Here is a 27,641-nt window from a genome sequence, read left to right as displayed (position 1 = left end):
TATTATTAAGATTATTTTTTAAAACTACTAAAAAGAGTAAAGTACACTGAAACCAAAAGTACATTTTCATCTTTATTTGGTTCCTTAGGGACAACTGAAAAGATTCCCTGCAAAATATATATATTCAAAAGACCTACAGTTTGAAAAACAATGGTACAAAAGAGGATTAGAAATAAACAGCAGAATTGTACATAAACATCCACAGCTCTTTGGTATATTTCAACCAAATATAATGTATAAAAATAGTTTAATTCCTGTTTGTTAGCGTTTCCACTCGTATATAAAGCTGGTCAGTTACAGTAGACTCACACCTGCAAGCTTGTGATCAAATACTGTACGAAATATCCACTATTTAAAATGTGTAGTCTATATATACAAAATAACTTTTACAACATAGAAGCAGACTAAGTGAGGATATCCAGCATCTCCGGTCAACACGATGATCATTTACAGATCCCCGGTGGTGTCTTGTATCCAGAGCAACGGGTGCATTCTATTTACAGCGCAGCATGCTACTGTACTAACGAGGAAAACAAAGCTCATACGCCTACAACTACAATAATACTGAAATCCTTATGTTTAGATTTATACAAAAGAAAGAATATTTTTTTAAACCACATGATTAATAAACAGTCGTATGTTTAATAAATAGCTCAAAATATTATAATAGTATTAGTATTATTATTAACTCAAGACAACTGCCATTTTAAGACGGCTGTAATTTATCTTGTCCAAAGAAGAAACTAATTTATTTACTACATCGGTTTGAAAGTCAACATGATTAACATTTTTTATCAAACTGATCTACAATCAGCCAGCATGGCAGTATGTTTGGCCACCTGAGATTTAAAGGGATAGTTTGGATGTTAGTCGGGTTGCATGAGGTACTTAATCCAGTCTGAAGAGGACGGTCGGCACGCCCCCAAGGCAGCAGTTGACCAGCAGCTCTTGTGTTCCGGTACAACGACTGGTTTTGTCACTGGATTCTGGTGGCTTTAGCGAGAATATAGATAATGGCTTCAGTTCCCCGACGTCAAGAAACAGGTGAAAATATTCTTAAACTGATTGATTTTTGTAGGTCTCTAAAATATGTTTTGCTGCTGCCCCGTCCACAGCAGCACATTGCTTAGCTTCCGTGCTGGTCCTCCTGTCCGTTTCTCCAAACGGTTTATAGTTTTGTCGGTAGGTGACGTACTGTAGGTCCACGCTGACTTTGGATAAGTACCTCATACAACCCCAATAAAAAAAATCCAAAGTCTCCCTTTAAATGTTGCCATGAAATAGTATTTTTAAACAGCGTCAGTAACAGTTCTCGATCTTTTATTCACCCGGTGCTGCACTCAGTGACTCCACACTAGTAGCTGCAGGACTGGGTCAGGAGCTCGCGGTAGTGCAGGCCAGTAGCCAGGGAGCGAGCCATGTGTCCAGAGGTGTGTTTCATGTGCCGAGCAGCTCCGATGGCTCTCTTCAGAGACGTGTCCATGGAGCGCTGCTTGTCCACCGACAGGGAGCGCCTTGTCCTCCCCCTCACCTCCCGGCGACCGCTGACCCCCGAGGATGTGCCGGGGCTGTTGCTAGGAGACACGTGTAGGGGCGATGAGTACAACCTGAAGAGAGCGTAAGGTTGATGACAAAAAACATTTCACATGAAACTTAGAATGACAAACTGTATTGGGAGAGCCGCTGTCCATTTAACTTCACAAAAGAAAAGAATGTTTCCAGAGATATGGTACTTATGTTGTTGTCTTGAGTAGTTTCACTCATCATTTGATTCATGATTCATGTTTGCATTGTATAAAGTACTTCATTTTGGCATTTTCCATGTTACAGAACATGCTACAAACATACTGGGACTGAGCTGCTGCATACATTAAATCAGGGGTCTTCAACGTTTTTTGGGCCAAGGACCCCCAAACTAGTGAAGCGTGGTGCAGGGACCCCCTACTGTATATATATTGTACACAAGAGGCTTGAGGAGGTCTGTACGACGGGGGGGGAGTTCACCCCTCTCCTCTCCTCCACTCTGTCTCTGACTGTAGGTGTGTGTCACCGCCCTTCGAGGAGGGAATGTGAATGGCAAAGCAATAATAATTGTAATACAATTCTTTTTTTTTTTGCTTTATCTACAAACAATTTTGCGACCCCCCCCTGCAGTACCTCCGCGGACCCCCTGTTGAAGACCCCTGCATTAAAGGGATAGTTCAGATGTATGAGGTACCAACCATCCCTTTAAGTTTGTCAACTGCAGGTGACACTTTGTCAAAGGCGTTATCTTGTATTCTATTCTGGTAACAATAAGCATCTGTTTCAGAGGCTGAAATCTACATAATCGGCACTTCATCTCATGTGTGTGTGTGTGTGTTTGTCTTGAGGGCAGGTTACGTACAGGAGTGGTGGCGGACACACTGGCATGCAGTGCAGCAGGGCAGAAGGAGCTGCAAAGTGTCTGCTCCTCTCCGCTCTGTTCGGGGACTCGGCTGGTTGGCAGCTTGTGTATGTCGGGGAGTCTGAGAATCACAGAGCAGGTCAGCATTCACATAATTAAACTCATTTAATTTACTGCAGACTAAACTGATGTATTAGCTGAGCAGTGGCTGTGCAGAACTTTGTGCTGCTGATACAAAAAAGTTTTTTGACAAGTCATGAATTACATCATCAGCCGCACACGGAGGCCTAGAGGACAAAGAGAAAACTGTTTCCAGCGTGTCTGTGCAGCATCACAGCTTTGATCACATGCTCTCACCTGGCTCAGTGCTTCTGTAGGGATTATGGCGTCCACAGAGAGGACAGAGACAACAACGCAAGGAGTGGGTCAGCTCTCTGTCGCCACCAACTGGCACTGAGTAGAAACACAAGCAAGCAGGACAATTAATGAGGACAAAACGGAAACGCTGATAATGAATTAAAAACAAAAGTGGATTGTACCCTCTTTGCCCTAATGCAAAGAAAGTCAAGCAAGCACAACAAACGCGTGGAAAGAAAAACAAAACAAAAGGACGAATGTTCTCCTTACTTTCAGATCGCCCTCGGTGACCATGTGACAAACACTGAGGACAAAGAGGCGCTCGACGCCCTCTGCTGTCAGGTTCATCTGCTGTTTCACACACTTGTGCAGACACACCAGGATGCTGCCCTGCAACACACACGCAAATACACACAATCTGTTCAACCTAAAATACATTAAAATAATCTTAACACTGTTTTTTTTATATTAAACGTTGGTATTGACAAACAGCTATAGTCCCATTTCTGTATGTGTGGAAATATAAAAATGATGTCTGCAGTGGAGGGATAGATGTTCTTACTGGGCTGTGTTCTGCAGCGGACAGCATTTGTGTGTGAACAGCTGCTGACAGGTGCTGCAGTGGATGTTTGAGTACACCTGGACACCTGAGGCTGAGCTGTAGAGGGCTCTGAACCCCTCACTGAAAGTAAAAACATTACATGCATTTAATCATAACATGCCATTTCTTTTTAGGATTAATGTGCTATGTGGATACATGTTTTCTTTGTTTTCTTTCATTTTACACACACATTTATTTGGGGTCTTATGGTAGTGTCTAGGTTCTTATTCTCTTTGTGTGACGCATTACCATTAATGGCTCATCCTAGTATGTGTATACATTTTGAATATTCAAGATCTTTCAAGCAAGGTTCTGAGTTAAGGGTCAAGTGTAAATTCAGATGAACTCACAGATGTCAGGTTGAGGTTTGTGTGCAGAAGGTGGTCTCTTCCTGGTTGTTCGTCTCAGTGTATACTCCTCATCAACCGTCTGTCCGTCTCTTCTTTCCCTGCTGACATCAGCCCATCGCTCCCCTGACCTAAGCAACATCAGAACACCAGATTAAGTACAAGATGACAGAAAAGCAGACAACTTGGTAAGTACACAGTATTTGTACTGTATATGTATACATGACCATTGTATGGCACACTACACAATGGTCATTTAATGACATACCGTGATCATTGATTGCTACTAAACTCAGTTTCTTTCATAACATTTTATACCGCAACTATTTTATGACTTTGGGCAGTGTTGCTGTAGGACAGGTGATCATTGTGGTTACACATGGAAGAGGAAGACCGACCTGATGCGAGGGTTAGAGGTGTTGTGGTGAGTCGAAGGCGCTGCTCTCACAGAGCTGAGAGGCTTCTTATTTCTGAAACAGCTTTCTAGTGTCTCCTTCAGTCTAGTCACCTCCGCCTGCAGCGTCTGGATTGCATCACTGAACACACACACACACACACAATAATCCAGTTGGAGTTCATGTTTGCAATCAATAGACATGTTTTGTTTTTTAATCAGCACACGTATCCAAGGTCAAACAGTAGTGCTGCAAAAACATTCAAGTGACAGATTTGGCAGTAAGTATCTGTGCAAGTTTCAGTCCAAACGTACACACACTTTTTGAAGAGTCATGCAATACCACACCATGCAGGAAACAATAGAGTACCTCCTAATATGCAACCACATTCAATAGCAGCCGATTCTGTAATAAAATAATATGATGACAGAAACATTAAGGGGGGTTTGATGTCGCTGGGTAAACTTCCAGGAGTTAACAAATCATTTCAGGAAATATCTGAACATATCATTTCTCTGCAGGGAGACATCAACCTGACCATGTTTACTTTGCACAGCTATCGCCATGGCAGCAGCTGCTGCTACACACACTCACTTGCGATTTGCCACCTGACTTAAGCTCAGTGCTCTGAGAGAATCGTCATGGTGATACTGTGCAGCTGGGGAGGAGCTTGGGCTGGAGTTGTGGAGGGAGTGTGTGTACTGGTCATTCTGTCTGTCTTCAGACACAGTGTGAGCTGCAGGGACAGACGTGGACAGCAGCTTAAGTACACAATACAGGAAAACACTAATGAATAATAACAGTGAGAGAACAACAGGACAACATTAACAACCATTTCTGTTGATGGACAGAACTTGGACACTCACAGCTGTCACTCTCCAACCCAAACTCACTGGTCCCACTGTCTGTCCTGGTTTGTTCTGTCTGACGGGCGCAGCGCGGTGGAGAGCAGGAGAAGGTGCGTCTCCTCTGCCCCTGTCTGGTTCTCTTTTGATGGTCGTGGCTGAGCCGGGGGCTCCTCCTGGGATAAATAGCCATGCGACTGTGTGATGGTGGGGAAGCAGGAGATGGTGCTGAGACCAGGCCTGTCTGAGGCTTCTCCTCCGGGAGCACTGAAACACTGAAAGAATATTCAATATTCAAGAATATTTAAACACAAAAGACTTAATTAGCAATAGACCGTATAAAATAAATAAGTAATAAATGAATCGTGACAATCATGGGCTTTATTGTTGTAGGGTCAGACATCAGTATGCTGTGAGTGTGTGTAACGGGTGGGGGGTGGGGGGTGGCACTGGAAGTATAATTTATAGTGCAGTAAATGTGTGTAGAGGCACAGAATGTCCTGAACTTCCTCACCTCTCTGAGGCCCTCCGGTGGAGAGGACTGGGAGCTGCTGCCGGAGTCAAACGGCTGCTCTCTGAACACACAAACCCACTGTCCGTCTCCGGAGAGATGATCCCATCCTGCTCAACACAACACAGAACAAAGATTACAAAAACAGATGATGCTTTGCTAAGGCAATCAAATCATGACATTATGCTAATGTCCGTCATGATCGTGTACTTGGGTGCTCAGTGAAACAACTCTTCATTTGCAAACACTAAATTACACCAAACAATGTTTGTGTATTATAAATATACTATACCACCACATTTCTAAAGGGTTTCAATGTTGATTTTTGCACAAGCTAATGCAGGATCAACAGTTTTCATTTAATTTTCCTTACATGTCTCTTAGCTCAAAACATATGTGAATAACCACCGTTAAATAAATGTTATAGTATTTCAGGAACAAAGCTTTAATGACAAAGATCTTTGTCATTATCTTGACTGTAGAGGAAATCAAAGAAAATGTTTCAACATATCTGAAAGGATGGAATCCTATAAGTGATTACAGCGTGTGACAAAGTAGGTGAGAACTGTCCTTTACTCGCCACTTGCCCCTCACATGTTCATCTTACACAGTACACTATAGTTTACCATTGGAACACTTATTATCCCAGGTGTGTTTGTGTTAGCATTATGTAACATAAAGTTTGTTATACTTGCAGGTTTAATTGTGTGTGACTTTGTTCAGACCCACTACGCAGGACTGTTTGCAGGGGGCCGGTCCTGATTCTATAGTGTTGGTGATGTCATTGCTGACATCTGTGTGCCAACCAAGTGGAGGGTTTTCTTTTGTTTTAAATATTCTACAGTAATGTGGACCTTGTAGACATCTAGTGATGTAAATGAGCTTGTAGATGAATCCAGCAATGCTTCTTTCCTTGTATTGAGGTCACTGTGTAGGTGAACCTTCATGGTTGTGGAACAGGCCGAAGCGGTTTAGGTGTCAACAGTCTTTAGTCTTTGTCCCTTTTGTTTATATTTTTGGAGTTTTATTTTCTTTGTGTCTTTTATATATATATTTATTCCTGAGTCCCGCGTGTAACGCACTGTTAATAAATATTCACCTCTGGGAACTCAAGATGTCTGCTGAGTCTCCCTACCTACCACCATCCTTGACATTCAAACTAGACTGTTCTACAAGCAGAACATGTTTTAAAAGCATGATTAGTTGTGAAGGTTTTTAGTCTCACAGAAGCCTAAAGTTAAACCTTCTGAGGCCTCGACTCTTCACAAGATCAAATGTTAGCACGGCCTCAATTTACCAAGCCACACTGAAAAAACATGTTATTTGACCCTGGCAGTTTACAATATCAAACTGACCTGAGAAAGCACTCTGCTGCTCACAGTTAGGAGTTTGGAGTTCCTCCTTCCCAACACAGTGATCTCACCCAGACTGCTCAGACTGCTGCTGTGGGACTCTCCCACCTCTAACCTCCTTCTGCTACTGGGCCGATGAGCAGGGAGTGTGATGAACTGGCTGGAGGCGCCAGGACTGGACCTGCTGCTCTGCTGTTTGTTTGTGCGAACAGGAGGAGAGTCCTGCTGCTCTGATTTGGATTTCCTGTCAACAGAAGTACAGAGAATTTAGTCCAATAGAGCTACTGAAATAAGCTTCCCCTCAAACATACCTTTATTTTTTTATATATATATTTTTATATATATATATATATTTTTATATATATATATATATATTTTTATATATATATATATATATATATATAATGTGTGTGTTTGTTTTTTGTACACATATATTTATGTCTAATTTCTTCAATCAAAAAAGTGGCTAAATAGCAGTAATATTTTACTACTCAAGATATAAAAAATCTTATGTAGACAGGAAAGTACAAGAACAGATATTACTGTGCTGCTGATGCCTCCAGGTTGCCAGTTCCTCGTCCGTCTTCCTCCTCGTCCCCAGGCTGCATGTCACTTCTTAAAGCAGCAGAGAGGGGAGCTCCCTCCTTCTGGTTATGGTCTAAAAGTTTGGGAAGCTCCTTGAAGCTTTGGTGGCTAAACAGAGCGAGGAAAACAAAACAGAGTGGAATAATAAAGCTCCATATCTTCCAGATCTCTTTCCGACAGAGAGCAAAAGGAAGATGGGTTAATAATATCTCATAAACAAATAACAATCCTTCCACAGCAAAGACACAGATGGCCACTTTTCAAAGACTGAAAACATCATCTACTCACTGATCCATTAGCGTGAGGAAGTCTTCATCATGTCTGTGTTTGCCATTCAGAGGTTTGAGGTAGAGAGTTTCCTTGTCTTCATCACTTTCACTTTCTTCACTAGCTGAGCTCACCTCCACTGCCGCTGCCTCCCCAGGATCAACCTGCAAAGGCACAGGTGGGCTCTGGAAGAAGAAGTTAGATTTTTATAATATATAAAACATATATTTATATATTGCTGTTACTATTTTTAATGCAACAACATTGTCTTTCAGATAGATTCGTATGTACTGATGATGGGAAAATACTGAGTGCTCAACCACAAGAGAGGACACAGAGGTGAGCTGCTGCTGATCTCCAGATAAGAGAACATTCTTCACTCCATCTGTCTCTCATGTAAACAACCAGTCGTGTAGACAAAGGAGGAACTGACCCAAACTAGTTCCTTGCTCTGAAGTGGGTGTAAATACCACAGGAGGAGACATTCACTCCTCTGAGCAGCACGGCAGTCTTACAAACTGCATGCGAGTTTGAACATCTTTTTATGTAAGATAAGATAAGCTCTTTCTTGCAAGAATATCGAATTTGATTTTGATCCTGACTTCGTGGGTTTATTTAAGAGTCATTTCCTAACATACTTGATCCTTCGAGCCGGATCTCAACAACCTGATCTGTTAAATCAGATCGATTGGGATAATTGAGAGGCCAGGAGATCTCTGGAGAGTGGACACAGTGACGAGATCCGAAAAACAACACACCGAAGAGCTAGAAGGGGTCTGTGAAAAGGAGATCAGAATCCCAACAGGAGGGTGAGTGTGGCCCTATACCAGGGACTAAGAAACAACCCCGCATCAGCCAACATATTTAGATCATGTTGCGGCACGCGGGGAAGGATTTGTTTCCTCGTGGTACTTACCCTGATGATAGTGTTCCCACTTATCTGGTGGGAAACACGGAACACAAATGATACGACAAATACTATGCAAGACAGATCTAAAAGAGCAATAGCAAGCCAAGGATTTCAGGGTATAAACGAGCGCATACATGAAGGTGTAAAGGCAAAGAACATCACAGTCAGCAGAGACTGCACAACCACATTCTAATTAGATTTCTGTGACATAATAACCTGTCCTTCTCTAACATATGCAGATCAGGTTGGCAGACAAGTACATCTGCTACACGGAGAGGAGGACACTCAGCTCCCCCTGGTGTGGAAGCTGGAGTAAGGCATGGGGCAATACTGTGCAAGATACATCAGGTTTATAGTATAGTATAGTAATAGTCATTTAACAAGCAGAATGACTTTGCTCAAAGGAGCAAGAGGAATGACATGTCAGAAAATAAATGAATGTAATCCATTATTCCTCACCATTGTTTCAGCGCATCCCAGAGATCAGGGACTGTTTGCTTTAGCAGCTGGTGTTTCAGGAACAGGTCCACAAGGACACATTAGGATAAAAGGTAGAAAACAAGGAGACTGCAATCTCCAAGCAGAGTCAGTTGGGAAAGGAATTAAAATCTCCTACAGTTAGAAATAGAGTAGGCATGGAGACGGGATATTATATGACGATGTATATTGTACATTGTATGACGATATGGAAAAAGGAGACACAACGTCACCTAAGGATAAGGAAGAAGACGATGCACCCCCATACGAGGACTGTTTGGGGAACCTATTTAAAGAGGAAACCAAGGACTCTGAACTGTAACAGCATAATGATTCCGAGGTTGAAAATCCTAAAGAAGTGACATCGTGATGAAGGAGCTGAGCAATGCAAGCTAGATAAAGACAGCGTCTGTTTCAAGAACTTTTTCATTTACTAGATGTGATGTATTGGTGTATTTCTTTTACTTACTATTAATTATTATACTTCGTATAAACAGGTGGGTTATGATGGGAGAATACTGAGTAATCAACCACAGCAGAGGACACAGGGGCGAGCTGCTGCTGATCTGCTGCTCATCTCCAGATAAGAGAACACCTTCACTCCAGTGTGAAACCCATCTGTCTCTCATGTAAACAACCATTTGTGTAAACAAAGGAGGAACTCAAACTAGTTCCTTGCTCTGAACTTACTTTGTATAAATACCATGGGGGAGACATTCACTCCTCTGAGCAGCACGGCAGTCTTACAAACCGCGTGTGAGTTTGAACATCTTTGTGTGTAAGATAACATTCTTGCAAGAATATCGAATTAAACTCTTATTTGATTTTGATCGTGACTTTGTGGGTTTATTTAAGAATACTTTCCTAACAGACAACAAATAAAACCAGATGAGGAGACCATTGACAATATTTGACTAGTTTAAAGCAGTGCCAACACTGCTTTAGGGTTACAACTAACAACTAACAACTCATTTCATTATCAATTAATTAGCAAGTTAGTTTTGGATTGTTTGTTCTATAAAATATAGTAAAACAGAGAAATATCCTCCACAATTTACAAATACAGTAGTATAATATTAGTGTAGCCTAATCTTTATCTGCAACTGCGCAGAAATACTGAGTTCAAAGCAAATGAATAGACAGGCAAAGAAAACAAATAGTTGCGCAGCACTCAAAGATTCCTTTACAATTTGAATGAATGAAGCTTCAAAGTATTTTGTACAGCCCTGCCTCTTATACTTCTGTTCAGAATCACACAAGACTATCGTTGTGGCACTGATGCAGAGACACTACATGCACAGGTACATTAATATAGACAGAGCCGTTTGATGGTACCTGTGGGTGACTCAGAGTTTCTCCCTCCTCAGAGAGGACAGATGAAGGGGTGGGGTGAGGAGGTGGAGAGGGAGGAGCCTCACAGATGGGCTGCACCTGTTGCATCTGTTCCAGCCGCTCCTTCAGCTCGTCCATACGCAGCCCACACTGAAATATCAGCCCCTCTAGCTCCCTAATACATGAACACACAAAGATAATAAAAACAGCAAAAATATGTACGGAATATAACATTTATTTATCTAGGACTCACCGGTCAGGGTCAAAGTGGGTGATTTCTGCCCCTCGCTGCTGCAGGAGTTTATACTCATCCCTCGCCAACAGGTAGCCCCTTTCTAAAGAGTCGAGCCCCTCAGCAAGCTGTGAGACGCCCTGAAGAAGAGCATGGCTTCATTATATGAGGTGGCCATTAGAAGTCAAGAAAACTTAATTTGTCGTTCTTACCTTCATCTGTTCAAAAGGTTTGAGTCTTTTGCTCTTTAGGAGATCCTCAAAAGTCTGCAGCTGAATGAAGCACAGCAGAACCTTTATCTCTTTACTACATCATCTAGCAAATCTGTAAGGATTTCTGTCACTGATCATTTACCTGCTGGTGGAACTTGTCGGCCTGATTGTAGAGAATCTTGGCCAGCTGCTGTCCCACCTGAGGGCCTGGACTTCCTGTGGAAGGACAGGCAGATGGACTTCCTGGTGATGGTGCAGAGGGGAAAAGGTGATGCAAGCTTTACAGAATGATGCAATGTAGTAGCAGCTGAATGATAGATGTTTGCATGTGCACATTGATGACAATTTAAGTGGCAGTTTTTCATTGTACAGCAATAAATCATGGAGCAGTGTGACTCAGGGACTGAGGGAATGCTGATCCATGGATTTATATATGACATATGTATATGCATATATGATGAATTTGACATCAAAGTGGTAAATATTGAATAGGATGAATGTACTCTGATGTCCATTTGGATGAAGAGAGGCAGAGTTGATCTCTGCTCTCTGAACCTGAGGGAAGTTCAGCATCATGAACTTTGAGGTGTCGCGGTTCGGTCCTGACTGCACCAAGTGTCCGGGCTTTGGAGGGTCTGAGTACAGGTTCACCTGGTGGAGAAATAAAACAAATGTACAAGTCTGGTGGTATATTGGCAAAAATGGTGATCCCAGTGACTTCAACTACAGTCACATTTCAAGACTTAGACATTTTTGGATCACTGGTCAATGCTGCTGGGTACCTTATTCCAGAAATGAGACTTTAAGTCAGGTTAAAGTACATCCTGAGCAACAGCCCATTTGGTACTGGTGACAAGAACACTTTATATAACTTGTTTCATTTTAGTTTAGTTCATTTAGAACATTTTTGTAGAAAACAATATCTGAATCGTACCACTTGGAAAAAATAGATGATCAGATTCAGTTGGATTTGCTAAACATACTGAAAGCAGACATCCCCATCTAGTGTAACATTCACTGTCTGAAGCAGCAAATAGTGAAGCCACAATATCAAACAATTTCAGTGGAGAAAAGACTGAGTGTGTGATATAGGGGTTAAACACATACACACTGGATGGTCGCCCCTCCTCTCCCTGTTAAAGGCACAATGATAAGGACTTTCAGCGATGTGTAGCGGTGTCTGTATCTGAAGAGACCCTGCAGCCCTCTGTCAGGATTTTCTCTTTTCTTTTTGCTGTGTTTTGGGATGTTTCTGGGCGTCAACCTCTATAAAATCATAGCGACTAGGTGCCAGATCGTTAACACGCATCCACAAGGAAGCTAGGAAAATGGCAGACACATGGCGAAAGAAATGCAAATATAGTGAAGTGAAACGCCAAGCGAGCAGAGCCAGTTTCAGTGTTGCCTTTCACACGCTGGCGAGCACCGTAACCCTCCTTAAGCCGTGGAGGAGGGGCCAACTCTGAATGTTGATTTTACAGTCCGCAACCTACAAATCCTTCTCATTGTGCCTTTAACACACATAAGGGAATTGAATGTAAATGAGACTGAATGGATGCCCGTCCTCTCCAACCAATAAATCATGATGACCTTAAACTGACCTCAACAGTCCTTTTAACACACACACACACATTTCTTAGTATTAAACACATTCACATTTTAACCACATGATGGGGCTTGATAAAAAGTTACATTACAATTCATCTTGTTTGGGACATCACACACACACACACACACACACACACACACACACACACACACACACACACACACACACACACACACACACACTACAATTATTATGAGAATTTATTTCTGAAAATAGAGAATAAAATACTTTGTTTAGTCTTTATGTAATTCAAGAGAAAATGTGTTTTATATAAAATATTACTTGAGCTTGTAATAAGAAGATTATGCATTTCCTGATTTGTGATGAACAACACTGACAACCTGAAAAACATTTGGAAACGTCTTCCTTCTGACAATAGATTTCAGTGTGAAGCCACTCCTCCCATTGTGTGATGTTATACTAGCAGAGGGAGGGGGAGACAGATGGTGGTTCAGTGTTGTGGTGGAGGAGATGGAGGTAAGGCGGAGATGCCGTAAGCTGATTTTAATTACCGCTACTGCTCCAACTCAATTGGGCAAATAATTCTAAAGGAGCTACTTCACTTCACTCGTGCTTATATTGAGAATATTGTTGGGTAATTCCTGTCATATTACATGGCCACATAAATACCAAAATGAATGAATGAAATGATCCACGGGCCATTTGAAAGCCCCACAATGAAGGAAACACACAACAATAGTTTGTCTGTTCAATCAATAATGTATGAACTACAAACATAAATAACCAATGAATGTTACTGAATGTTAAAATAGTACTGACCACATGCAGAAAACACACACACACAAAGACATAACTGTCATTGGCTGAAAGAGTCACAAGAGGACTTCTTATAGTTGACTGTGTGGTTAGTGAAGTCATGTGGACTGTGGCCCTGGTTTATTTTAGAGGTTCACAGTATCCTGGATGTAAAGCTACAAAAAGACAAGAATTAAGCAATGAATGTTTGAAAATGTTTTCAAAATATCAAAGGGTTATTGAAAGGATGTTAATAGCAATAAAGAACATTTCATTTTGAACGTGGGTGTGATACCTTTAGTCGGGGTGCAGGCTGGAGTTATACAATTACATTGGAGGTTGACAAAGGTCAACCAATGTTGGGATATAAATACGTTTATTTTGTTTTATAACCAAAATACTTATATATGGGAGTGTGTGTATATCTCTATCTCTAGGTCTACTTACGATGTCCTAGTACGAGTGTGTTTGTGTATATGCATTGTATTGTTATTATGTTCCTTTACGTGCATGCATTTGTTTGTGTGTGTGTGTGTGTGTGTGTGTGTGTGTGTGTGTGTGTGTGTGTGTGTGTGTGTGTGTGTGTGTGTGTGTGTGTGTGTGTGTGTGTGTGTGTTCATAATAAAAATATTCTGCCTTTTCTGCAGCCTGTGTTTGTTAATACAGTAGCTATGTATGAATATAGCTACTGAGATAATATCAGAGATAAATTGATGGATTCATCTTGAATTGTCTAAAAATATACACAGAATTAATAGTGCTTTCACTGCTGCCCCATTATTCAATAGAAGCCACAGCTTTGTAGAAGTCAACATTTATAACTTCCATCTCTGTTCTGAAACATTATTTTTCTTAAATATTTTATAGCATTTTCAATGAAACCTTCCATCATTTTGAAGCCTTCTCATAACCTGCAGGTGCTATAGTGATTTAAAATTGAGACCGAAAATAAATCTTTATGACACCGATGCACTGGTTTTTAAAACCCCGCACTACTGCACACCATTAAATAGTGATAAATTATAGCCTGATTTCTATATTAACTACCTTGGCTTCCAGACGCATGCGATCAATGGTGTTCTCGGCCTCGGCGTACTTCGTCAGCAGTCTGTGGTAGTCCTCCTGCAGCGAGAGGAGAGGAAATAAGAAAGTGAGAAAATCCCTGCACCAAGTTCCAAAATGGGAAGCTGTTATAGCAGCAGATTAATGCCAATGTTTTTATTAAAGAAGTGCAACAATCACATGTGAGTTTAAAGTCTGGGTGTCGACATACTTGATGTGCATGATGGCCAGCTCAAAAACACAGTGGTCCACTTTCAACACATGCCAGTAGAGATGCTATAATTACACTGGTGTGGTGCAGATACATAGATCATCATTCTCAGTATTTATATGGCAAACTAAATGTACTAACTCTCTATTATTATTATTATACTAAGACTAGTGTGACTATAGTATGGGACTTGTGCACTGTCTTTTTAGAAATACATTGAACAAAAAAAAGGGTATAATTCATACATTATTACCATTTTACAGTATAAAAAAAGTCAATTGTGTTGTCTCAGGGTCAATGATCTGCAGACCTTATTTCACTTCCCACTTCCAATAGAACGATATGTAGCATAAAGATAAGTGTCATGTCCAAGCTTTGTACGTGCCTTGGTGCAGTAGACTGACTACGAACAAAGCATTAAGAATGTAATACTGGAATATGGGCAAAGGTACACAAGTTGCAGGGTTATATTGATAACCTGGCGATAAACAATCTCTACACTCTCCAAGACTTCAACAGAAACTGTTTCTGGTTGATGTTCCCTCTTAAAAATGTCTATGAAAACAGCCACTAGAATGAAGAAGGTCTTTAAATCCTTTACTTTAAATCTCTTCAGCACACTCAATATGAAACAAACTTTGAAGTTTAATTTAACTTCTGTGAGGGCAGGGCAGGTTAGAGTGTGGGGACAGAGAAGATGGAGGAAAATATGAATTAAGTATGAGAGAGATGCGTGAGTGAGAACAGAAGAGGGGAAGGGATTTAAGTGATTTAAGTTATTGCATATTTATGATTTAACTGTGTATCACTGACATGTTAGGGGGGGGGGTGACACTGGATATTTTAGGAAAATAAGAAAAACCTTTCAGTTTTTTTAGGGATCCTTCTTCAATTTAGACCAACCATATCACCAGATCACTAGTATTCATGAAAAGCAAACAAGTTGTTTGTGGCAGGATTTGTCCTGGCTGCTTTGACACTTTGAGCTGCTCCCCAGACAAAGCATGAACTGTGTTTTCTTTAACAATTAAATAACACTAAATATGTAAATAACGTAAATCTGGGTGCTGTGTTCTCACATGTTCAGAGGCCTGCACTGGACCAAAGACAAAATCAACACAACAAACCTGCCAATGTATCATAAGCTCCATCCTCAAATGATTAAGCAGAATCATTCAATTCTGGCAGCTTGTGATGTTTTTCAGACATCATCCACACCAAGGTGACTCAGTGAAAAACAGTGTGTGTCCACAAAAGCTTAGATTTTTAAATTCTGCCAGCGTAGTGTAGATGTCGTCTTGGACTCTACCAGTACCTGTAGTTGGTCAAGCAGTGTGGTGGCCTGCTGGCGGCATCTGAACTCCTGAGGCACAGTGGAGTTGAGGGCACTGGTTGGTGGTTTGTAAGAGTCTGATGAAGCAGCAGATCCATCAGTGGTGTTCAGCAGGACTTCTTTCACAATGTCAGCAGGGGATTTGAACACTAAGGGGGGCTCAGGTGACAGGGACTCCCTCTTGGAAGAGTGTCTGCTCTTGGGGGGGTTGTAACCATCTTTGGGGAAGCGGACCCTGGGCTCCACTTTGGAGAAGTCTGGTGTGCGGTAACTCAGAGGCCCTTTTCTGGAAATACAATTACAGTCATTGTCACAACACAAGGATGGGGATGGGGGGAGCAAGGATTTGGTACAACATAAGGCTCACCTAGATTCATCCCCTTCAGCAGCATTACTCCTGGCTCTGGATGTACTCTGCTCTCTGTCGGGACTTGCAGTCTGATGTTTGTATTTTAAGGACTTGGCTGTGCTGAGGGAACGAGTCCTTGAATATGTAGCTTCAGGAGAGAGCAGCCTCAACTTCCTTGGTGAGGGAGTGGGCTGTTTAACAGACTTATCTGATGCCTTTAAAAGCCCTTTACTTACACCGCTGTAATGACTTGACACGACTTCTTCAGAAAACATGGCTGCTGGCTGAATAGAAGCCCTGAGCTTTACCTCAGGACGACGAGGACTGGACTTGAGGCTTATGTGGCTCCTGTGTGATTCTGGAAGACTTTCTGTGAAGCTCATGTCTGGAAAGGTTTCACCGTCAATCCCCGGAGCAGCAGTCATTTCCTCAGCAGTCAAGTGGAGAAGGTGTGGGAAAGTGGAGGCTGTGACAGGTGAGGCAGGCTGGGATATTGGGCAGCGACGATTGGAGACTCTAGCAGGTTCCATGGCTAACAGGTGAGCACTACAAGATGGCTGAGAGCTGATCTTCTCAATCCCCCCTTTGGAAAAATAGCTTTCATCCAAGCCATTCGTAGTTGCAAGCTCTCTCGTGTGTTTATTGTTTCTTTTCCTGTCACTCCTCTTCCCCGCTTCATTTCCATCTTTCTCCTCCTCTGTTATGTCCATGTATTTGTCCCACTCAGAGACGCACTCTATCCCCTGCTCTTCTTTCCTCTGCCCCGCCTTTGCAGCCACTGTCCGTGCTTTAAAGCTACCCATCAAGTCTTCAACTGCCAAAAACACAGAGGGATGGAGAAATGGGAAGACAGGTTTCAACACAGTGCAGGCATAAATAGTCTCCCACAACAAAGGAGTCCAGCTCGTCCAGCCTTTAAGAGCCTGACAGTGCATTTACAAGTTATAATATCAAATACAAAAGGCTTTACTCATATTGCCCAAGCACTCTATGAATATTGACATTAACTTGGCAGTATATTCAGAACATTGTTGAAACCTGCTTATTGATATTTGACTCGGATGCATGATAGCTGTCGGAGATGATGAATGATCAGCCGGTGATGGGAAATGTATATTATGTATCATTGTGATAATGAAAAGCTAAATTGCTTTTATTGACTTCACAAGCGCAGCATCTCAACACTCCAACACAGTCGGTGGCAGTATGCACGTTTAAACATGGATTGCGATCCGCCAATAAACACAGAGGAGAAGAACAAGTGCAGCCTTCTGACCAGAAAGCCAAAGATGTCGTCGCCGGAGTGGACGCTTTTCAGTTTCACAGGAAGACAACTAGTTTTTTATGTATTTTCCTAGAAAAAATAAATGAACATTTAAAGAGTCAGAAGTGTTCTTTTGTTTTTGTTGCGTTAACAATAGTGATGTCAGATAGATTTGTTTAGGTCAGAGCTATGGAATATGAAATGATCCATCTTAGCCTTTCTTACCCTCAGTGTTGCATTAACTACAGATTATAAACCTCTTTTTGAAATACTGAAATGTAAAATCATCAGCTTGAACTTGAAACTTGAAGCTTCCAGCACACACAAAACCTCTCTCATATCATTACACTTTTGGAATAAACAATTATGTTTATTGATTATGGATTTTTCAATGACGGAGGAGGAATAGATGAAATATATAGTAGACACAAATCATAATTCCAAGTATATTTATATATCCTCAACCATGTCTGGAGGACATCTTTAAGGGGGAAATATTATATTATATGGTAATTTAACTACAAGTATGTATCTTGCATGTATCTTCCCTACAGTTTCAGGCAGCCATAGATGTCCGTTACTGCATGGTATGAAAATCTACAGCCAGACTCTTGAAACTTTCTTGAATTGTGTAATCTATCATGGTGAACATCAGGTGTTGTTGTTTTCTCACTATAACCATTAGCCTTCAAACATGAGCCAATTTAATATTGTTTTCATACGTGTTGTATGTAAGTATTGATGTTGCATTGAGGAATGTATGCTTTCTTTTCTTTCTCTGTACTGCCTGAACCAGTAGATCACATATATTCAAACTAGTAAGACACTATGTGGTTTGCAAAGTGATCAGCTGCATGTGATGTGATGTAAATCATTTGTAGTTAATGAGCTTAAACATGCAAAACGAGCGGTATGCTCCTTTAAGTGCATTAGTACAGGAACAAGAATATTAAGAAACTCTTCAGTCAAGGTTAAAGACTCACGTGATGACAGTATTTGTACATCCTCTCCTGGTGATTTGGTGAAGGACAGATGTTCACTCAGGTTGTAACTCAGCTCCTCAGGTGTATCCCTCTCATGCCCACTACAGTCTTCCTCCTCTGGGGTCAGGGGTCCAGCATAGTTTGGATTACATTCTGCATCTGAATCATCCCAAGAGTCCTTCAACTCCACATCCTCCAGTGTTTCCGACAGTCCAATAATGCCATTCTCATCCATCTGGCTAACAAAGTCATTGTTTCTCTCTGCCTGTTCTTCATCCTCATCCTCCCCCACATCCTCAGATATTACAGAGCTGGTGGGTGAGGTGCGGACCGGGGCAGGGGTCCAGACAAGAACCCCTGCTGTGGTGTTCTTTCTTGTCTCCATTCACCTATCAGACAAGTGTACTACAGGACTCAGCTCTGACCTCAGTTACTGTCTCAGCCTGGTACTGCATCTTTTCTTGTTGACCTGGCTCTGCTGCTGGGCCCACTTTCAAAGCCATGGCTACAGAAGGTTACTGATTGAGGGTCATGTCAGTAAGCTGGTGACAGTCCAGAGGTACAGCTAAGGAGGATTGATTGATCAGTCTTCAGTCTTAAAGACGGGGAGATCTCCTTGGCTGCAGTTCCTGAAACACAAAACAGAACCAGCTGTTTAGTATATATAACCTATTACAGCACCGGGTGTTCATACCCTGATACAATACTGCAAGTACAGCACAAACAACTTTCAGAACGCTGGACTTGCAGGATTCGAACAGTTTTTTAAGAGTAAATTCAAGCCCTTTTCAAGCACTATCAAGGTACCTAAACAAACATTTCCAGACTATGAACTACCATGAGTGCAATTGCGAAAAATAATTTTACAGAATTCCTTTATACCCACATCAATCAATTTATATTGTCACTTTGTTTATCTTACCAGTTGTTCATATTAACTTTAATTGTATGTTTTGATGATGATTATTTAATGCTTAGCTTACTCCGCTGTGTCTAGTGTGAGACGCCAAGAGACAACAAATATGGCAATGTGGTTGTTTCATTTCATACAGTAAAAGATTGTTGGTTGACATGACTATATTCAAATTAAGCATCTTCCAAACTTTCAAGACTTTGTATGAACCCTGACACTCACTGTATGTGTACATTTATTTATTTATTTAATTTATATTTATTTATTTATTTATATATATATATATATAGATATGTGTGTATATATATATGTATGTACAGTATATCTCAAAAGTGAGTACACCCTTTAGATTTTTGCAAATATTCTGTTATATCCTTTCAGGGGATAACATTATCCTACTGAAACTTTGATATAACTTAAAGTAGTCAGTGTGCTGCTTGAATAACAGTATAGATTTATTGTCCTTTGAAAATTACTCAGTACACAGCTGTTAATGTCTAAACAGCTGGCAACAAAAGTGAGTACACCCCATAGTGAACATGTCTAAATATATATATATATATATATATATATATATATATATATATATATATATAGTTTTCATTCATTATGCACTTTAAGGTGGCCTTAATGTCACAGTACAGTCACCAGAAGTTAGATTTTGTCTGACATCTTGTGTGAGACAGAGTACTTAAGGACTCGTTACAAAGCTGACATGAACTCTGTGTTAATCATTCACTTTTTTGCTCCCCGCTGTCAGATCGCACACCTCAGCATTTATAGTTCTCATAGAAATATCATACAGAGCATAAATTACACTGCTAGTTCGCAATGTTACATCAAGTCCCCGAAGTATCTGCCTAGAGCTGCAACGCTCACCATGGCAACTCCACAACATCAACACAAGCTGCGCTATTTAGCATCTGCAATAAATCTCTGTCTTAACATAAATGCCAGTGTCTCACCCAAAAATGTATCCATATGCTTACCTTCTAAAAGGCCACATAATGAAATTCTCAAATGTCACCAAAGTACATTAAGTCCATATATATCTATATACATTTAGATGAAGTCATTTCAGCGTGCTTCAGTACCAATGTCTTATAATCATTTTATAGTTTTTGATCACAGTATATTTCCTTGAGATATGAGCACACATGTTCTTTTTTGATTGATAGTTGAGGGAGCTGTTGCAGGGATCAGACATGTAGGAGTTATTTAACAAAGTGTGCATTTAAACTCTGCCTTGTACTGTTTTTTTTAGTTTTTTTTAATGAGTATCAGCAAGAAAAACTTCCACATACCAAGTCACAGAGCTCCACACAAATCATTATCACAGAAGCTTGCTGTGAACTTAATACACGGTAATTAACCATTTTTTAAAAGCACATTCTGCACACAATCTGGTGCGGCTGTGGCTCAGGCGGTAGAGTGGTCGTCCACCGGTTGATCCCCAGCCCCGGCAGTCAGCATGTCGAAATGTCCTTGGGCATATTGAACCCCAAATTGCTCCCGATGGCCTGGCCTGGTCAGTATCTTGTGAGTGTTTGTGAGTGTGTGTGAATGGTTATCCTTACTGACGAGGTGATGTGCACCTTGTATGACCTCTTATTCCCTGAGATCAGAAATCGACCTGTTTTTGAAAGAGGACTGACCTCTTCATGAGCTGAGGGACCCTCTATAGTTGGCAGATCTGGCATTTATAGTTGATTTTACTGGTCATTGCAACACTGAACAAGAGCCTCCAAGGCAAAGACCAGCTGGTACCACAACTTTATGCGCACATGAAAGCATTCTGTGTGAAGCTCCATCTCTTTAAGACACAACTACGCAACTTCAATACTGCGCACTTCCCCTCGCTGTCCGAAATCAAATGTGCTTTTCCAAAGGCCAACCTTTCTGATAACAAGGGGAAATATGTGTCTGTGATCACGTCTCTCATGACAGAATTCAGTCAGCGCTTCCAAGAAATTTCTATCCTCGAGAAAGAAATCTGCAATTAGAACTTATCAAAATGCAGTGTGATGAGTCCCTGAAGATTCAACATCAGCTTCTCTCCCTCCCCGACTTCTACCGAAGCTTGGAAAAGTTTCCTCTGATGAGACGCCACGCACAAAGAATTATGAGTGTGTTCGGCTCATGTGAGCAAACATTTTCTGTTAACAAAAGCAGATTGAGAACCACAATGACCGACAGCATCTCTGTGATGTTCGTATCTCAAACACCAAACTCACTCCTGACCTGCAGCATCCTTCAGTCCAAAGCGCAGCATCACTGCTCCCACTGAGTGCAACGCTGTTCCCATTATAGGAGAGTTAAAACATATATTACACAGTATTCATGTTAATAAAGCTACACTTTTCAATACATTCAGTCAATTAAAGTTGATAACATTTTATAACTAACGATAGTTGATGTGTTATCAAAGCCCAATAACGTATTTGTTTAACAAGCTTGAAATAAATCCATCCCATTTCCCCTCATTGACCCCCCCCCCCCCCTTTATACCATTATCACCATCCTGACTGTGGAAAGTTGTGATGGAGGCTGTTCCCCCCCCTTTAATCTCTCTCTCTCCACAGACTTGTTTTGATTGAAACAGAATCAAAGCTCAGTGTGCACAACTGACAGACTCACATCATGCTCTCACTACAACCCTTCATACTCAAATCAGCAGAGTCTCCACACGGACCAACATGGCAAACTCACCATGCATTTAAAGTAGACCACAAGGAATGAGAGGACACAGCTCAGCAGATAAACAACTTGAGAGGTAGGTTTAGAAAAACAATAACTTCAAAATAGAAAGAGTATGAGCTCACAGAATAATTATGGCATTATTTATTAATTTCCTCCTCTAACACACAAGTATTAGTCATGGAGGAGTAAACCCCTGCCAGGAGACAAGGATGGAAATATGTGCAGTTGCTTGATTAAAACTTAACCAGTGGTGAAAAGTAGAATTTTTTAGATTTAGATTTTATTATGCAACTATATGCGTGCATTCCCTTACACTTAGTGGGAAATATTGTACTTTCAATTTCCCTACATTGATAGCCATAGTTTCTAGTTACGTTGCACATTAAGGTCTTCCACGCAAAAGGTAAGACAAGATTATGAAATATGCATTTTTATTATTTCAACTAACAAACAGTATTAGTTACTATTTAGTATTAGTAATTACTAATATGAATTAGTTCAAATCAGCTCCACCTCAACCAGCTATAAACACAGAAGGTACTGATGACTAGGACTGGGTTCTTCTTTGGTACAAATGTGTCTGTAGCACCAAGCATCAAAAACTCTCAAGTGGCCCATTAAACCATGACAGTGAGCGAGCAGGAACAATACAAGACAATAAACAAAACACTTTTTGAAAGCAGGACTTTTGAGTATTTTTATATTGTGGTTCCACTTAAGTTAAAGTCCTGCTTTACAAACTATTTCAGTTTCAGGTGGTACTCTGTTTCTGTCTCAGACACAGAGACATGTCAGGCATTTACAGCATTTGAGGTCAAGACTAACTACATTTAGAGCAAATGCAGAAGGCAGAATGATATCAAATCATAGCCATTTCCTAATTCAAAAACGTTCTAGGTTTTACATAATTGTTGGATTTCTGAGCTTCTCTTTGGTAAGAATAAAGCGAAGAAACAACTCACCTGTTGCTCTGCTCATGCTCCCCGTTTATTCCTGGGGGGAACTAAGGATTTATCTCAGCTGACAGATGGGGGGGGAATTAAGCCGTTGTAAAGCCCTTACAGGGGGCTTCAGTGATTGTAAACAGACAATGTTCATCAGTATACGTCCAGGACAGGAGGCTAGCTCAGCTCCTCACAGACAGACAGACAGCAGCAGCAGCAGGGCTGTAATCATCTGACTGTCAGGCGAGCTAAGGTTGGACAGGTGGGGTGAAGGTGTCGGCACAAGAGACAGAGAGAGAAAGAGAAACACAATGACAGAAAGAAAGAGGGAGAATTTCTGCCAGGCTCTACTGTCATTCCCAGTTTCACCAAAGCGGTCGTAAAATCATTCAGCCCAGCCAACAGAACAAGGACACTACCTGAATTTTCCCAGGATGACACCGGCTGAATTCTGAGCACAAGTGTAGCTAGAGCTGCTCCGCAGGCTCGCAGAGCAAGAGCGAGTTGTATACTTCCTGTTTAGGATTGCCTAGTGACTAATATATGACAGCTAATCTTCTTAAGAGGGACAGGGAGAGCTGAAGACACAGGATACACTGAGGGGAAGAGAGACTGAATAAAACGGTATACTTATTTAGAATCGTGCTGAAATCATTAGTTGATCAATAATGTAAGTAATCAGTTAATCATTTAAGTCATTTATCTATGTTAAACAGTCCCTAGTTCCAGCTTCTCAAATGTGAGGATTTGCTGCTTTTCCCTGTTTTTTGTCACTGTGAATTCAATATATTTGTTTGCTTTTTTACTGTTGGACAAACAAAGCAATATGACCTTTTTCTACTATTTTCTAAAATTTCTAAAAAGACGAAAACATGATCAATCAAAACATAATATTCAACATGTTTACCGATAATGATAAAGGTGTTGGTAGCAGCCCTTATTAAAAATAAATACAAATAATTGTTGTTTGTGCAATATAAATAGTATTAAAAGTTTGTTAATTAAAGGAGGTAGTATTTCTTCATGAATTTCAATTCTAGTGGCCATCCAGAAACTCTCAGGAAATCTTTCACTTTATTGAAATCAGCAGATTTCACAACCCATTTTTTTAAATGTTCCAATAACAATTCAATTAAAATTTCGATTCTTATTGCTATTACAACGTCATTTTTATCAACATAATCAAATACCATGTACTCAACAAGTTATGAAGCCTTTGGCTTTTGTTTAGATATTTCCTAATATAATTAATATTGTTGATGAGTTTAGACTGTTTTATGAGGCCAAGTTATTGTACAACTGCGTTGTGTTAGGAGAAGGAAGGATAAAGAAATAAAGAAGAAACTCAAATTGGTAGCACTATTGAATTAAATCAATTGATACCGATCTGGACAGATACATAAGTACAATTAAAATAAAACAGGCAAAATATCACTGAATTAACCATGTTAGGGAAATACCTGGACGGCCCTGTTGTGAGGGGAAATCTGTCCCGTCTCTCACAAAATGTTTTTGCTGGTGAGAACATGTCCACAGGACACATTGTACTGTATAATATGTGCAGTCAGTTGGATTCTCTGAGCTGCTAGTCTACAAAAAGAACCAGTTTCCTGCACAGACCATGTGTTAACATATCCTCATGGCCCGAGAGTGAGGAGTCTCTTATACTGAAGCCAACTAGTGCAGTTTCAGACTAGCAGGGCTACCAAAGCATTTTCTTCAAAATATATTTAACCCATGCTTTGCAAAGACAAGAAGCGCAGGTGTAGAAAAACTTGCTCAACAACTGCTAACCAAGTCAACCAGTTTTATGCACACAGAGAAATCAAAATAACACTGTTGTGGAGAGAAAGTAACTTTGATAACACTTGTTATCAACATAAATAACATTGCAAACGTACCTCATGTTGCAGATGGATACAAATGTTACGTCGATTCAGAAGGCAGACCTTACAGCAACAGGGGTCCGTTGCCTTGAAAACCGCAAAACTTAAGAGAGGACCCACCCCCGTGTCACCATGGCACACACACAACAACAAACCACCGCCGACAGTTAACAGGTTACTGAGGTCACTTTCAAGCCAACACATTCGTTAAACTACTGAATTTAGCAACGTGTGTGTCTTATATGAGCTGTAACGGAGTAACGTTGACTGGAACGTTAAGCTAGGTAACAGTCAGTGCCAGTTTCAAAAGTTGGTTATCGTTACCATCACTTACTCTTGACTAAACATCAAAACAAACGCAAATAACCCACATTAAGACGTCTTTCAGCTACGTAGTGTTTGTACCGTAATTCTGGAGGAGTCACACGACTTAATTTCTCCAAAGAAAGCCGGGATTTCTGATATTTAAGAGGCTAATCAGCAGTCTTGAGAAGTGTGGCACTGATTTAGCTGACATTGTAGTCACCCGAGGTAAAACAGATGGGAAACTATTTTCGCCCTGGGTTTAGTATTTCAGGCATGTTTTACCTTCAAACAGACCTTGTATAAATCTTGCCTTTATTGAAACAGCAGCCTTGATTCTAACTTGAACATTTTCTAACCTCAGTCTGAACATAATCATTTAATTTGTGGAGTTTGTTGTGGATAGTGTTACCTGACAAGCGAAGTTCAGGATAAAATAAACCTAATGTAGTTTGAAGCCAAAGAGTGGTGATTGGTTATGAGGCTACACAGGGGCGGGACTTGGCGTAGATTATAGGAATACCACACTGGGTGGTTGCCGTTCAAAGATGCAGTCACAAGAGTGCGCAATTTCCTAACTGTTTTTATATCTTCCAACTGAAAATAAGATACCTTTCTTCTTCTTTTTTTTCATATTTGTCAATGCCCAACACATCTATATACATACACATATGAAACAAAAGTGTATGAAAATAATTTAAGAAATGTAAAAAAAAAAATGTAATTAACATTTTAATTAAAAAGTAATTGCTAAGACATTGTGCAGGGTGATTATACAAAAATATATAGGTCATAAAATTTAACTACTGACTTTTATCAATAGCTCTCAAATAAAGCCTATTGTTAAACCATTCTTGAAAATCTTTTTCTTTAACTCAGGTGACTTTCCCCCAGGCTGACCCTATATATTATGAAACAGCAAAAAAACACAATTCTCCCTCTCCTGTTTGAACTTGGCAATGCCCCGGTCCACAAAGCCTGGTCATGTACCAGTGGTTGTACCCAGTTTGTGTGTGGAAGAACTTGACTGCCATGACCTTCCCATAAGAGTGCGGCTGTTGTAGCAGCAGACTAGTGCCCATTATTTTGGAATGGCATGTTAAGCAATTACACATGACAGTAATGTTTGGGTTAGCTCTGCAACACACTGGTTCACTTTCAAAAGATACCCTTAGAGCTGTTATAATTACACTGTTGTCCACTGAACATCATTCTCAAATTAACAACAAATTAAATGTTCTGCCAGATTTAAATCAATTGGTTTACAAAGGGAGAAATGACTGGAAGGGATCTGTACTTTTATAGGTACATTTGTCTAAAAAAAGTCAACCTGAAAATGAAGGCTTATCCGTCCTGGTAGACTAAAGCATACAATAATACTCTCACAGTATAATAAAGTAATTTAATTCAAGGTCAATGATCTGCAGAAATTAGTATTATACTTCCACATGGCCAAGGAAAATCTCTGTATAAACATAAGTATCTCATAATATTTATTTCATGTATTATTTATCCCACTTAGGTGAAATACATTTATAATTGTATGAAAATAGTTTGAAAAACTGGTTGAAAATGAAGAGAGAAACACACAGACAAAGAGAATGAAGCTGACATCAATCGGCCCTCTCTTATCTCCATTCCTGCAATAATCTGTCGAATTCAAACTTCACAAGATGAAAATCTAGCAATAACAAAAGACAAGCTACAGTAGACTGTTTGACATTGATAAGAAAGAGAAGACACAGTTGCAGAGTATTATAGTCACTGGCAGTGACCCAGAACCTGTTCTGCATGTCTCTGGTCTGAGGCCTGTATGTTCACTGCTGTCAGTCAAATATAAAGACCGAGCAGGAACATAAATGTCAGAGATGTCTATTACAATTTCCCAGAGCTCAATGAGAAGTTTTAATATAGCTTGTTATATCCATAAATATTATTTTATTTTATCTATCTATCTATCTATCTATCTATCTATCTATCTATCTATCTATCTATCTATCTATCTATCTATCTATCTATCTAGAAACCCCCCCCTTACAATGTCATGTTTCAGACTTCACAATAAAAGCAGACAGTTTGCTAGTTTTTGTGCAGTTTTCTTTATTGAAAAATTAAACACACTTTCTGTATAAATAGCATGTCATTGTACAACACTCCTCGCTAAATTGTGCAGGAAGCAGGCGAAAAGACAGATGGAGTGACAGGAAAACAAAAGCAAAAGGAGGCGGCTAAAGAGCAATGGCAGGCGGGGTGGAAACATGAACACCAACAAAATCAGCCTTGTGCAGCTAATAAAGCAGGAGGCACACTCAGTGAAACAAATAAACATTATTAACAGACTCAAAAGGTGGGGTTGGTTGCTTTATGAGTCTGACCTTTGCGGGGAAGCAGTGGTTGAAAGGTGGGGCGGGAGCGCGCGGGGGGCGGGGAGGGGTGCAAACCGTCAAACCTTGCTACAGCACGAGCAACAAGACATTGTCTGAGCTGTCGTGTCTCATGTCGGGGCCGAGGCCAGCACC

At 40.5% G+C, this 27,641-nt stretch overlaps 1 protein-coding gene across 4 annotated transcripts; it reads right to left on the bottom strand.

The window, feature by feature from the left end:
* Positions 1 to 59: 59 nt before the first annotated feature.
* On the bottom strand, positions 60 to 25,351 carry akna (AT-hook transcription factor). 4 transcript variants are annotated; one of them, XM_029444976.1, is made up of 23 exons: positions 25,225 to 25,351; positions 18,377 to 19,005; positions 16,148 to 16,943; positions 15,763 to 16,066; positions 14,222 to 14,296; positions 11,313 to 11,460; positions 10,952 to 11,052; positions 10,810 to 10,890; positions 10,619 to 10,737; positions 10,369 to 10,540; positions 7,668 to 7,831; positions 7,338 to 7,487; positions 6,798 to 7,038; positions 5,446 to 5,552; positions 4,953 to 5,206; positions 4,681 to 4,822; positions 4,090 to 4,227; positions 3,695 to 3,822; positions 3,306 to 3,425; positions 3,014 to 3,133; positions 2,744 to 2,839; positions 2,387 to 2,507; positions 60 to 1,607 (listed from the first exon to the last, which is right to left on the bottom strand). In XM_029444976.1, exons 2-23 carry the CDS (start codon positions 18,759 to 18,761, stop codon positions 1,355 to 1,357), a joined length of 4,215 nt encoding a protein of 1,404 aa, XP_029300836.1. In that variant the 5' UTR covers positions 18,762 to 19,005; positions 25,225 to 25,351; the 3' UTR covers positions 60 to 1,354. The 4 variants fall into 4 exon arrangements, with proteins under 4 accessions (XP_029300836.1, XP_029300837.1, XP_029300838.1 ...); XM_029444977.1 differs by having other exon boundaries at positions 10,810 to 10,869; XM_029444978.1 differs by having other exon boundaries at positions 10,952 to 11,025.
* Between the last annotated feature and the right edge of the window lie 2,290 nt (positions 25,352 to 27,641).

Source organism: Cottoperca gobio, chromosome 12 (genome assembly GCF_900634415.1).
Source record: "Cottoperca gobio chromosome 12, fCotGob3.1, whole genome shotgun sequence".
Taxonomy (NCBI): Eukaryota; Metazoa; Chordata; class Actinopteri; order Perciformes; family Bovichtidae; genus Cottoperca; species Cottoperca gobio.
Note: the sequence above shows the minus strand (reverse complement) of the source record. Positions and strands in the feature narration are given on the sequence as shown.